Source organism: Ovis aries, chromosome 14 (genome assembly GCF_016772045.2).
Source record: "Ovis aries strain OAR_USU_Benz2616 breed Rambouillet chromosome 14, ARS-UI_Ramb_v3.0, whole genome shotgun sequence".
In the NCBI taxonomy this organism is placed as follows: domain Eukaryota; kingdom Metazoa; phylum Chordata; class Mammalia; order Artiodactyla; family Bovidae; genus Ovis; species Ovis aries.
Genome location: NC_056067.1, coordinates 35,202,488 through 35,216,531, shown reverse-complemented (window position 1 = coordinate 35,216,531; position 14,044 = coordinate 35,202,488). Strand labels below are relative to the sequence as shown.

At 44.8% G+C, this 14,044-nt stretch overlaps 1 protein-coding gene across 16 annotated transcripts in view; it reads right to left on the bottom strand.

The window, feature by feature from the left end:
• Positions 1-13,140, bottom strand: part of SLC7A6 (solute carrier family 7 member 6) — a 35,175-nt gene extending 22,035 nt beyond the window's left edge. For 5 of the 16 annotated variants that reach the window (XR_009596303.1, XM_042231839.2, XM_060398418.1 and 2 more), the window contains exons 1-3: positions 13,084-13,140; positions 4,416-4,468; positions 3,084-3,640 (exon numbers count right to left, since the gene is read on the bottom strand). Coding sequence is in view for 15 of the 16 variants with exons in the window: in XM_042231839.2 (XP_042087773.1) it covers positions 3,084-3,606 (523 nt within the window). In the remaining variant the exon portion in view is untranslated. Of the gene's footprint in view, positions 1-3,083; positions 3,641-4,415; positions 4,469-6,908; positions 6,932-9,303; positions 9,378-11,249; positions 11,377-12,013; positions 12,898-13,083 lie in introns of those variants that run through there. The other 11 variants (XM_060398419.1, XM_060398423.1, XM_060398427.1 and 8 more) reach the window with 6 other exon arrangements.
• Between the last annotated feature and the right edge of the window lie 904 nt (positions 13,141-14,044).

Here is a 14,044-nt window from a genome sequence, read left to right as displayed (position 1 = left end):
TCTACACAAACATTTCCCATAGTAGGATTATTTTTAATAATAATATTATAAGGCACTCATTACATGCCAGGCAGAGAGAAGTATTATATGTGTACTGATTCATTTATTCCTCACAACAATCTTTTCAGATAGATACTATCAACAAACTGAAAAAAAAAAACCTGCCTGCCCTATCAGCCAAACAACGGATGCTGCAGCCATCAAGCCATTACAGCTGCCCCTCGGAGAGCCCCAAGGGAACTCAGGATGAAACAGGATGCCCACCAACTAGCAGGCAGCCACTCCCTGACAGAGTACCCTGAGGAGACTCAGGATGAGAAAGCAGAGGTATATATCAAAGGAAGGATGTCAATGACCCCTGACTTTTCTCATAAATAGAAAAGCACTGAATTCTTTAACCTGGGATATCTGGTTTTCTTTAATTAACAGTAATCTTTCGGGACTTCTCTGGTGATCGAGTAGATAAGACTCTGAGCTTCCACTGCAGTGAGCATGGGTTCAATCCCTGGTCAGAGAACTAAGATCCCACATGCCTCAGAGCAAAAAAACAAACAAACAGTAATCTTTTGATGTTCCAACTACTGGTCTTTGCTGCAAAAATTCCTATATATCCTGGCTCCTCCCTTACCTCTTCAGAAGCTATCTTGAGATGCTGTGCCCCAGGCTTAAGTCCTCAGTTTTGTCTGCCAAATAAAACCTAACTCTCAACATTTAGTTTGTGTGTTTTTTTCCAGTCAACAGTACAATCAATATTCCCATTTTACAAACAAGAAAATTAAGGCAATAATTATATCTCCTCCAAGGTCAATAGCTACTCAATGGTAAAGCTGGAATCAAACCCAGTCTAGCATGGGAGCCTATGATTCCCCAGCCCCCAACCCATAATTCCCCCAACCCACTCCCCTCCCCATGGCATGCAGGATCTTAGATCCTAGTTTCCTGATCAGGGAGCAAACCATGCTCCCTGCAGTGGAAGTGAGGCACCTCACTGGACCACCGGGGAAGCACTCCCTCCACCACCACCAGTGCCGCCTTTTCTCGGCCAGGCAGAGCAGCTTGCAACATCTCAGCTCCCCAACCAGGGACTGAACCCAGGCCAGGGCAGCAAAAGCCTAGAATCCTAACCACTAGGCCACCACCAGGGAACTCCTAGGGAGTCTATGATTTTAACCATTACACTACCTGGAAACTACTTCTGTGTCCCAAATCACGTTTTCTAGCAATATTTGATGAAAGGAATTTAATATTAAAAATTTTTTAACACAGTATACAAATCACAAAGAGTATGATCATAAGGGTCGCTGTGTTCAGCTCTTTGCCACCCCATGGGCCATAGCCTGCCAGGTTCCTCTGTCCATGGGATTCTCCAGGCAAGAATACTGGAGTAGGTTGTCATTTCCTTTCTGACCCAGGGACTGAATCTATGTCTGCGGCATTGCAGGCTGCATTGCAGCCACCAGGGAAGCTCTGATCTCAAGGGTACTCTTTTAAAATGATGAATAAACAGAAAAAGAAAAAATACTGGGAGGTATTTCACACAATATTTATAGTTCTCTCAGAGGTAAAATCATGGGTGATTTTAATTTTCTTTTTTCTTTTTGCATTTTTCTAATTGTCTGTAGGGCCTATGCATTATCTTTTAATAAAAATAATATATATATATAACAGAAGATATATATATATACTACTTAAAAAATGTTTCTTTTGAACATTTCACAAAAGGGAGGGAAATTCATGATATACTAAGTTTAAAAAGTAGAATATAAAGTTATGTACAAAATATGGTTCCAATTCTATAACAGAAAGAAATGTGACTGAACTATTAAAAGTACTCCTGTCTTAGGGTAGATTACAGGTGATTTGAGGCTAATTTAACTTTCTCCTTAACAAAGATGTTTTATAATCAGAAAATTACTGCCTTTTTTAGAGATCTCAGTCAGGCTAGAGACCCCTGGTGAAACCCTATCAGATACATAGCTGAGTAACCACCTTCTCTCCTCCCACAGGTATCTATAGAAAAGTTTCCTTTAATATCTGTCTTTAATAAATTCCTTAAAGTCAGGAAACACAGCATATTGTACAATCCTTTACTGCTAACTCCAAGGTACTGTCAGTCTATTTTTAACACTGGATAAACCACATATACTGCCAAAGTTTTGCAAACAAAGATATGGAAAAAACAGTATAATTAAGTGCCTCTGGCAGCACCAGGCTAAGAGACACAGTGATTTCTGGGTCACTTCTCAGCTAAAACACTAGCTTTCCTGGACTAAGTTCACAATAATCTTCTCTCCCGTCCAGTGATTTCACACAAAATTCCTCCTTACTACCTCATAAGAAAAAGGAAGATAGAGATCCACTGGGATCTCTCAGGTTCTGTCCTCAGAAATCCAAATACAGGGAAGAAGCCACCTTCCTTACTGGCTGCAGAAGGAGCTTGTTTACACAGTCTGCATAAAAGAAATCTGAAACACCAACAGGAAAAAGCCATTTTGGTGTGGTGCCTGCTGCTTAGATCAGCCTGCAGAGAGTAGAAGTTGCAAGAAGGAGTGGTTTCACCATGTGCCTACAGGATAGAAAGTCTTGGGACCCCCATAGTCTAAAGAAGACCATTTCCTCACTGATGGCTTTAAACTGGTTTAAGATTAAAAGAGGGGAAGCAAAATAACTTTTTTTGGGGCGGGGGGTGGGGGTAGCAGAATAAAAGCCTCAGCACTGAGGGATTTTTCCTGGGTCAAGTTTCAACTAGCCATATTGACACCAATCTAAACATCTGACAAGATAAATATAAGACATTCACCAACCTATCACGTAGACTAAGGAACAGAACTCAGGGACAGCCAGAAGTGGAAGGAAAGGGAGGCACCAAAAGTCACAGACAGGTTCAAACTTCCCCCATCCCTATCATTTACCCTCACTGATCTCAGGAACAAATGACTTCGGTAAAACTGCTTCTTCAAAAAAGTTAAGATGCCTCTCTTCCCAATACATACACAAAAAAGCAAAATAGGCTGTTCAAATTACCATTAGCATTATAAAAATCACCCCCCATACACACTCCCCCACCCAGCCCTCAGACTTACACATGCAGGCTGCAGCGAGGAGACGGCAGGCCAGGTACGGGGGCTCACAGGTGGGAAAGGAAGGCTGGATGATGTAGTTGGCAAAGGTGATAGCGATGATGGCCTGACCGGTGGGCTCAACAATTAGCAGTGAGGCCCAGAGGCGGATAAAAGCAATGAAGCCCCCAAAGGCCTCAAGAATATAAGCGTAGCTGGCTCCAGATTTGGTGATGGTGGTCCCCAGTTCTGCATAGCAAAGGGCACCCACAACGGAAAAAAGCCCACCAATAGCCCAGATGACCAGTGACAACCCATAGGAGGCAGTGTAGACCAGCACGCCCTTGGGTGAGACGAAGATTCCTGAGCCGATCATGTTGCCCACCACCAAGCTGACGCCATTCAGCAGAGAGATCTCCTTCTTCAGCTGCATAGTTTCTGTGGCCTGCTGAGGCAGCATGTGGTCACCTTCTTCCTCCCTAGGCTGGCTGGCCTCAGGAACGAGATGGTATGCGGGTGTGGGACTCTCCAGCTCCCTGGCTTCCATGGCATCTGCTTCTTTCACCTGTGTTTACTACAGCCTGCAAAGAATGTAAGTACTGTCAGTCTAGGGTAACGTCTGATAATGCTCTAGTTTAGACCTGCAAAGCAGGCCGATTTTCCTGCCCACCTCTTATGTAGGGACCGTGTGACTCATATACAGACCTACATACAATGAGCCTGTCTCAGTTCCCACCACAGGATACAGAGAAATGGAGGCAGGCTAACCTCCACTGCTCTAAGACAGACACCAAAAGGACTCAGGCACCATATGCTGGTGACTTCAAACAGGATGCCCAGGGTAGGCTAACATTAGGTTTATCCACAGCATAAATTCTCCCTGAGATTTAGGTTTTGCTCTGTTTTTTGGCTTATTTTTTTTTTTGCTGTACTGCCCAGCTTGTAGAATTTTGGTTCTCTGACCAGGGACTGAAACTGTGCCCTCAGCACTGAGAGCCTACAGTCTGCACCACTGGACTGTCAGGAAATTCTCTATTTTGCTCTGTTCTTGCCAACTTAAAACCTGCAAACTTGCCCTGCAGAGAAGACCAAAGTCCCAGCACTAGCCAGCCTGCCAGGGCTCTCACTTTCCATGCCCACTTACCTCTGCCCAAACATAAACAGGCACTTCTGCAGTCTCTAGCCACATGTGGAGAGGTCTATAGCTACTCTCAGGCCAGTAAAGAACATGAAGATGTGATGGGAAGGGCTAGGAAGATGCTAAAGATAGGGCATAATGCTATTGCAGAGACTGGACCAAGGAGAGAAACTCCATGAAAATATACACCCATGTGTCGCTATGTCCACACCACTTACCTTACTTCCCACACTGCTGCTTGCCTGTTCAACCTTTCTTTTTCACAAGTGCCCTAAAGAGAGGGATAACATAGTTAAGACCAGATGGAGAAAGAGCATCCAGGGGGCACCCTAACGTGAGACTCATCTGCTATTGGCTTATTTGCTTTCCTCCTCAGCACACCCCTCACTACCACCTGGGGGTGCAAAAAGATTCCCCCATAACAGGACCCAGAACTTTGATAGGCAAACAATAACTGTAAGGCTCCTCTTATCCACAGATATGGCATTGGCAGGCAACCTGTAGGGAGATGGTGTGCACATGCATGCATGCACACACGCACGCACGCACGCTCGCTCACTCACTCACTCCTACTTTTGGATAACGACTGGGCCAGTCCAGAAACCTCAAGGAAGTTGGATCCCACACCAACCTACGGATGAAAAACCCAGAATCTGCCAGAGGAAGGCAAGCACCTTCCTGACCTTGCACTCAGCAGGGCCTTCTCGCTCCCTCAATTCCTGTGCCCCAGGAACTGGGAATTCAGATCCCCAACCCCTAGTTCATCTTCCTCATCTTCAGAAGGAAAGAATCTGATAGGCCACTTGATTCCACCCAGGAGGAGTCAGTCCTTTAAGGTCACAGAGATAACTTCCAGGAATAAGAATGGGAACAGTACATCATCTTCCCAGAAGCTTCTCATCTAGTCACAAAAATGGGTATGCTGGAGTCCTACCTCATGGAGCTCAGAGCAAGTGAACCACAGCCACTCAAGAGTGAGTAGAAAACTCCAATCTCCACAGGCCCCACTCAAAACTCCTGCCTTACCTGCCCAGCCCTGCTCCAAAGTCCAGACCTCAGCCCAAGTGAAAAAGCTTCTCTGGGGCCATTAATGACCCTTCCCCCACTCCCAGAGGAGCTGAGCCAGCCTACTTCTGCTTATTATGAGGCCTGGCTTTAAGGCAGCACCACTTTGCCTTTCATTCCTGGCACCAAGCCATGAAGGTGACTCTCTGCAAGCATGTGGGAAAATATTTGTTTTGTCAGGTGAGCTCAGATATGCTTGAAAACAAAACTAGGAAACACCAGAGGAGCCTACCGACTCACATAAGAGTCAGGTGAAGGGTCTTCATTCATCAGTGAGTGCTTTCATGTGTATGCTCTATGCATATTAATAAACTTGATTGTTTTTCTCGTCAGTCTGTCTTTTACCAGTGTAATTTACAACACCTCACCCAAGGAACCTAAAGTGGGTGAAGGGAAAAGGTCTTTTTCTCCCCTCCCTTACATTCCTTAAAGAAAAAAAAAGTGCAAAGATACTTAGGTGGCACTTTTTCACTCACCCCAACATGGAGGCAAGCAGAGAACCTGGCCTTCCCCTATTTATCACCCTAGCTGGCAGAGAGGGCTGGGGCTTAGACTTCTGATACAAGATGTGTATGTTTTCCACCAAACAGTTCTGCAACACCAAGTAGATCTGGTGTCTGCCACAGTTTAATCAACTCTTACACCATCTACCTGAAGGCAGCAATAGATTCCCCAGGTTAAGTGCTCAATCCTACTAAACAGCCCTTTTCCACCCAACTTGCGAGGCCAAATTCCAACTCCAGGTGTTCCTTTGCTTCTGATCAATTAGCTATGAATCAGAAGTTCTTACTACTCCCTCCTCAGGTTCAATTAATTTGATAGAGCAACCCACAGAACTCAGGAAAAGTTTATTTACTAGGTTACCAGTTTATTGTAAAGGCTGTAACTCAGGAACAGCCAGATGGAAGAGATGCAGGTGGCAAGGTAAGAAGAAAGAGGCATGGGAAGATCTCCAAAACTTGCCCCTTTGGTTTCCTTTTGGATGCTTCATTACAAAGGCAATACTAATCAAATCATTGACCATTGGTGATTGATTCAACCTCCAGACCCTCTTCCTTCCCAGGAGGTCAGACCTTAACTAAAACTTCCAACCCTCTAATCACAGGGTAGGTTCCTGGAGCAAGCAACCCCCATCCTCAGAGATCTAGATGCTTCCAAAAATCACTTCATTGACATAGACTCATGAGTGTTGAAAGAAGCTTGTTATATAAATAATAAAAGACATTCACTTAACCTTTATTGATCTGGAGCTATTTGAGGAACTGGGAACAAAACTAATATTATAACAAAAGATGCCTCTATCTATGGCTCTTATGAGGAAATTTCAGGAGGTGTGTAACAGGAACAGTGGACAAAGACCAAATAAATATTTTATCACAGGGTCGGGGGAGAAAGAGAGATAAGCTCATTTCACTGGAAAATTTTAAAACAATATGAAATGTAATTGCCTTGACTTTTAACTTTCACTTAAGATATAGCAAGCTGAGAAAAGCATCGCTCCCACTCCAATGTCAAGAAAAAACAGATAATCTACGGAACTATAACTTTTCTTGAAGTCATTAGCGAGATGAGGATACAGGCCAACCAACGAGACTGAAATTTAAGGAAAAACGAGTATCCCCAGAGAGATGCAAGCTCTGGCTTACCTGTGGCAGAAGGAGAACGATGGAACCACTATACAGGCAGGAAAGAAGAATTCAAGTACAATTTTTAATAAATTACTAAAGGTCAAGTTTAGAAATTTATTACTAATAAAAGTCAATTAAAAGCCATAGACACTCCAAGGGTTTTCTCCAGTGAGACCTCCGTGGGTGCTCATGGGAAATACAGTGCCAGAGAAAGCCTCTCAGGCGGGCTGGCCTGGAGAAGGAAAGGAGCGGCTGCTCTGGGAAAAATACAGAGGTCCACCTGCTCCCTCCTCTAAAGAATACAATCTTAAACCCCTGGGAAATGGGCAAACTCTGTCATTCCCAAAGCAGCTGAGACCAAGTGAAAGAAAAATAAAACCACCCTCTTTGGCTGGGGAAGAGGCAGGAAATTCTGGTCCAGACCATAGGAAGATCCACTTCCCAGTCCCAGGGCAACGGGGCCTGCCTAAGGCTGAGGCTGATCCAAAACAACAGAGAAGCCTTCTACTCCCCACCACCCGGTGAGCAAGCATCCAGCAACAAGGCTGTGGGAGAGTGTGCACTGAGGCACAGGTGCACAAAGAAGACCTAAAGCTGAGGGTGGAGCATAAACACCGAAAAATCCACTCTCAGGGCCAGGCGGCACTTCCCAGGTGGCTCAGCGGTAAAGAATCCACCTGCCAATGCAGGAGGCACAAGAGACGCAGGTTTGATCCCTGGGTCGGGAAGATCCCCTGGAGTAGGAAATGGCAACCTGCTCCAGTATTCTTGCCTGGAAAATTCCGTGGACAGAGGAGCCTGGTGGCTGACAGTCCATGGGGTCCCAAAGAGTCGGAGGTGACTAAACACACACACACACACACAGGGCAAGGAAACAGCAGAGCAATTTGAAGCCGCTAGTGCGCCTAAGGTAACCACAGCAATAAAACCCAAACCCAACTCATTTCTGACTCAAACTTCCACATTAACAGGCTAGCAAAAGAAGAGCTGTACCCTCTGCCCAGAATAAAGTATATACTTCAGTCTCTGCTTTCCCACATATTTTATCTGCCAATCAGTAACAAATCACAAGCCACCTAAAAAAAGCAAGAAAAACAACCCACTATCAAAAGGCAAATTAATCAACAGGACAAGACTTAGAAATGATCCAGATACTGGAACTATGAGACAGGGAATGCATGTACACCTGTGGCGGATTCATGTCAATGTATGGCAAAACCAATACAGTATTGTAAAGTAAAATAAAGTGAAAATAAAAATTTAAATAAAGAAAAAAAAAGAATTAAAAACAAACAAACAAACAAACAAAAAGAAAATAACTATGATTAATACATGAAAAGCTTTAATGAAAACATTAGCCAACATGTACGAACAGAGGTGGAATTTCAGCAGAGAAAAGAAAACCTTAAGAATCAGAAGGAGGGGGGAAAAAAAGAGCACCTAAGAGTTGTATGACAGGGATTTCCCTGACAGTCCAGTGATTAGGGTTCTGCACTTCCACTGCAAGGGACATGGGTTTGATCCTTGGTCAGAGAACTAAAATCCCACATGCCTCCAGGCACAACCAAAAAAAAAAAAAAAAAAAAAAACCCAAAGAACAGAAAGAGAGAGAATTCTACGACAATATCAAATGGCCTGAGATAAATATTAAAAATATAATTTTTGCTTATTTTAATTGCTTTAGAATATATCTAACTACCTAAAGCAAAAACAGTAGCAGTACAGTGTTAATGCATTTGTAAAAGTAAAATGTATGACAACAGTACAAAGATAGAAAAAAAGAACTGGGAGTTAAACTATTGTAAGGTTCATATATGTGAAAATGATGTAATATTATATAAGGTATATGTTGAGATATTACATATAAACTACAAAGTGGACAAATTCTACCTGCATAACTTAATAAATACTTATACATATGTACTATGGGAAAATATTATTTAAGACAGACTGTAATTAATTAAAGATGTACATTGAGAAACTAGGGCACCCACTAAAAAAATAAGTATAAATAGTAAGCCAACAGTACAGCTAAAACAGCTCAAAGAAATACTCAGTCCAAAAGTAGGTAGAAAACAGAAGCAAAGAACATATGAAATAAATAGAAAACAGAAAACAACTAGCAAAGCAGCACATTTTAATCCAACCACATCAGTAACAACACAAAATGTAAATGATCTAGACCCATCAATTATAAGACAGACATTGTTGGATTAGATAAAAATGCAAAATCCAATATGCAACTTATAGGAAGCCCACTAGAAATATAAAGACACAAATAAATCACAGATAAAAAGATGGTGAAAAACCATATAAACAGTAATCAAAACAAACGGGGAGTTAACTATAGTAACATCAGACAAAAGACTTCAGAGTAAGAAGATAAGAAGAGATGATAAAGAGGTCAATTCACCAAGAAGAAAATTCTGAAAGTGTATCTCCTCCAACAGGATAGCTTCAAAATACATGAAGCAAAAACTGATAGATCTGAAAGGAAAAACAGATAAATCCATAATTATAGTTGGAAATGTCGAGACACCTGTCATCAATAGAACAAGTTAACATAAAATCAGCAAGGATCTAGAACACCTGAAAATGGAAGGCTAAAATTATGTGAATTCTGAGAGGAAAAAAAAAGGGCCACCTCCATGAAAGAGATGGATGTAGCTCAGGAGTAGGAGACAGACTTACAACAGGAAAAAACTGCTTTGGCTCCTCAGTTTCACCACAGAATAACCTTATTATCTACTGAGCTGGTTGGTATCAAAGCACAGTTAGAAACCCTCCCTCAGTTGCTGCCTGAGAGGTTTAGGATCAATTTCAACCTTCTTAGCAGGGCCTTATCACTAGACCCCCTGCTGCAGACTAGTCCCTCCGATGGTCCAGTCACAGTGAATCATTTGCAGTTTCCAGAAACCAAAGGAGTCCAGGGCTTTCAGAGCTCATCAAACAAACGTCTTCAGAGGTTAGAGCGTCTGCCTGCAATGTGGGAGACCTGGGTTCGATCCCTGGGTCGGGAAGATCCCCTGGAGAAGGAAATGGCAACCCACTCCAGTATTCTTGCGCGGAGAATCCCATGGACGGAGGAGCCTGGTAGGCTGCAGTCCACGGGGTCACAAAGAGTCAGACATGACTAAGCGACTTCACTTTCTTTCTTTCTCTAACATACACCTTTGTCTCTAACACCATTCTCCCACCTTTTTCCTCAGCATTCTGGCTGACATCTTTCTCCACACATTTCCTTGTGTCCCTGAGTGTGTATGTCTCAGTTTCCCTTTCTCTAAAAGTCTCTAAAATCATTGTTACAGATAAATTCCATTAAACAATTCCACGCACCCGTTCTTGTCTTGAGAAACTAGTGTTAAACCCCACTTGTAAGGACACAGATATAGCTTTCTGATAGCTTTTATCCTATTTCCCAAGTTCCTGAGGCAAATAATAAAGCAATTCATCAGACCACTAAAATTTCATGAAAATTTAACCATGAAAATAATATATGCAATTTTGGGGGGGGAAAAAGTGGATCTTTCACAGTTCAATTATGAAGAATATTTTACAAGCTAGATTTGAAAACTTTTATAATTGATGACTATGCCAAAAAAATTGCTGTCAAAAAAGATAAAATCTTAAATGCAGTGATAACACAAAAGACTTTTTTAAAATTCTTTGAGTTTTACAAAACTTCACGATGAAAATGCATTGCTTTTTTTAATGCTTAAACTTAAATTATATGTGTATATATTTATTATTTATGTATATTTACTACTGTACTTTATTATTTCATAAATAATGAAAATTATGTGACTGTTTATGTTTGAGTTTTCATCTAGGATACCAGGAAACTCAAGATCAAACTCATTTCCCAGTCACAATGAACAGATGTCTTCACTTTTCAACAGTATTTGATATCTAGTCTTTTTCATGGCTTCGGTTTCCTATTTTTACTTGCTCATTGCAAGTACCATTAATTATGGGTCTTTCCTGGTGGCTCAGAGGATAACGCATCTGCCTGCAATGCAGAAGACCCAGGTTCTAATCCCTGGGTTAGGAAAATCCCCTGGAGAAGGAAATGGCAACCCACTCCAGTATTCTTGCCTGGAGAATCCCATGGTCAGAGAAGCCTGGCAAGCTACAGCCTACAGGGTTGCAAAGAGTCGGAAACCACCACAATTATTCTTTAGAAAGAGATATAATAAATATATAATTTATCTAATAAATTTTAGTGTTACATAATTGTTAATTATGTGTGAGCCATTCTCTTTATTACTATTGTACCCACATTGTACTCAAGTAACTAAAACTCTTTACAACTCACAAAGATCCAAGAAAGTTAACAAAGAGCAGAGCAATTTTATTCACCTGTGAGGAAATAAGCAACCATTACACTTTCACAAGCCACTTCATCATAAATGGTCAGGTACAAAGAAGAAAATGAAGTCTCCCCAGTCAGACCTAATTCCAAGTGTCTGTCTTGTCGAATTAATCTCTGCAACAAAAAGTGAGAGGTAACTTAGCCAAACATGAACCTAGTAAGCAGCAAGACCCTATTTCCTTTTGTAAAATCTAATTTTGACATGCCCAGCAGGGGTAGCACTCAATTTCTGAGAAGTCCCATTACACCCACAGTGGGGTGTAACTGAACACCTGTCTTGAAAACTAGCCTGGTCACTTCAGATCATGCATGTCTAGACAACTGCAGCTCCCTCTGTCCCGGGTCCCATGAGCACCACTTCAGTCACTTTTATAGAAAAGTATCCACACATCCTGGAGACTACAACAGGAAGCAGAGGGCATAGGTCAGGAAATTTCCTGTACCAAGAAATGCCAGGGAAATCAGCCATATAACTAGTATTTACTTTTAGGCGGTAATAAAAATACCTTGATAGACAGGGAAGGAGGCAGATAGGAGAACATCAGGCTTGTGGTTTCCCACATATTTGTCATGATAGAAAACTCAAATATAAAGAACTTTAAATGATAATCTGAGGCCAAAGTTGGCAAGCAAAAGCCAGCAATACACAGCAGGGCTTCAGCAATGCAAGCAGCCTGGGTGGGTCGTTTACTCAAGGGCCTCCCAGCAAGAAAAGAAAAGAGAGTTGAAAATGATTTCAGGAAGCACTCACAGGTTTTCAAAAGTCTGTTCCTCCCAGATCTTCAAAATCAGGCATCAGTCCTGAGAGATAAGCAGCAGTTGGCTGAACTTTCTGCCACCGGGCGCTAGATTTGTTGGCAGTATTTTTTTTTTTTTCGCCCCCATCAAGGGCAGACAGAGATTGAATTCTTTTTACCAAGCACAGATCAGTGCACACAGAGGTATTCAAAAACAAATGTTAAATTAAATATTGATTCCTGCTTATCACTGCCTATAACACAAGTGGTGCCCAGACAGTTTGCTCAGTGCTTAGTGAAGAGTTCTCTGAATGCTTCACAAATATCGTCTTCCATTTAACATGAGATGATCAAACAAGATGACGGGATATGAAGACAATAAGCCGAGCACACCGTCCTCCCTTCAACAGGCTAGACTCCAAGTCCAACAGGAGCCGGTCCGCCCCCCAGGGCCTCCCAGAGAGCTCGGCTCAGGCGCTCACATGCTCAGTCTTGCCCCGTGAGCCTTGCTCAGTTTGAGTCTCTCCCACGCAGCACAGGTTCTTTCACAGAATGAGACCCACATGCGCTCTCTCTCGTGTTCCCAGGGCCACACTCGGGGCCACTCTGACCGCGGTCTCTCTCACACTCACGGCCTCTCACCATCTCCTCTCTCCGTCTCTCGCCCACTCATGGGAGTCATGCTCACGCCCAGGGTCTCTCTCACACACAGCGTCACCTTCACACTCCGCGTCTCGCACACTCTGAGTCACCCTCAGACCAACTCTCTTTCTCTCACACACACACACACGCGGCGTCTTTCCTCACACACTCAGCCCTTACACTTCTGCAATTCCCCTCACGCTCAAGGTACCGCTCACACGCACGGCTTTCCCCTCAGAAGGGAGCGCGCTCACGCGCAGGGTCTCTCACGTGCCCGCGGCCTGCGTGGCCCGCGCGGGGTTCCCGGGACTGCATCCCGCACGCGGCGCCGGCGCGGCCCGGGCCTGGCTCCCCGGGGCCCGCTCCCCTCGCCCGGCCCCCTACTCCCCGGCCGCGCTCTTCCAGCCCCGCTCGCCCGGCGCGCCCGCCCGCGGCCCGTTACCTCGCGGTGGCCCGGCGCCTCCGGGATGCTCGGTCGTGCTGCCGCCGCCCCCGCCGCGACCGCTCAGGCCCCGCCCCCGCCACGTCACCCGCAGCCGGATCGCGATAGCGCGCGCCGCGTCGGGACAGAGCGCGCGGCTCAGCGCAGGGCTCGCGGGAGGCGGTGCTTCCGGCCAGCGGGAGGCCGCGGCTGCTTCAGGGATTCGGCGGGCTGCGCTGCGGCGCCCGTCCGTGCGGTCCCGGTTCCCAGGACCCGGGCCCAGTCACGCTTGCCGACTGGATGGCCGCTCCCCGACTCTGGAGACTCTCTGGGCCTCTGAGAGGACGCATCCGCGGGGGAACTCTAAGTGACCCCACATGCGTTTCCTCTGTGGTTCTTGGCCTGGGCCACATTCCCGGTGCGGGGGTTGGGGGGGACCCCATACAGCTCACACGAGGAACTCTGAAGAGCCTCCCTACTTTGTTCGCCGCCAACACTGCTACTAGAGACCCTGCGGAGACACAGACCCCGGACGCGACCTCCGACTACCGCACATCCTTTATAGTCCCCACAGACACATGGACACAGCTGGGCTTCAAGAGCAAACTCCAGGCCTCCCTGGGGCCCAGGCATGAGGAGCGTTTTCAGTCTTCATCCTGCCTGACTCCTCTTGGAACTGCATCCTCCTTTCTTCCTCTCTCTGGTTCCTCCTCCTCTGCTTTCTTCTAAGGATCCTTTTCCTCTGGTAGCTCCGGGGCTGTGTTTAGGGCCTCCTGTTCTCACGGAAAGCTGAGCTTAGCCCCTAGCTTCCACACCTCAAGCCATGATTCTTTTCTAGGCCATAGAGGCATTTCCCCCAGACACTTGTTCACAGCTGCGCATCCTCTCCTTTCAGGGTGACTACACAAAAAACCCCCCCACCAGGCAGTGATCCTGCAGAAGATGACCCCTTCTGGCCCCTAGGCTCTGCATCTCATGGTTT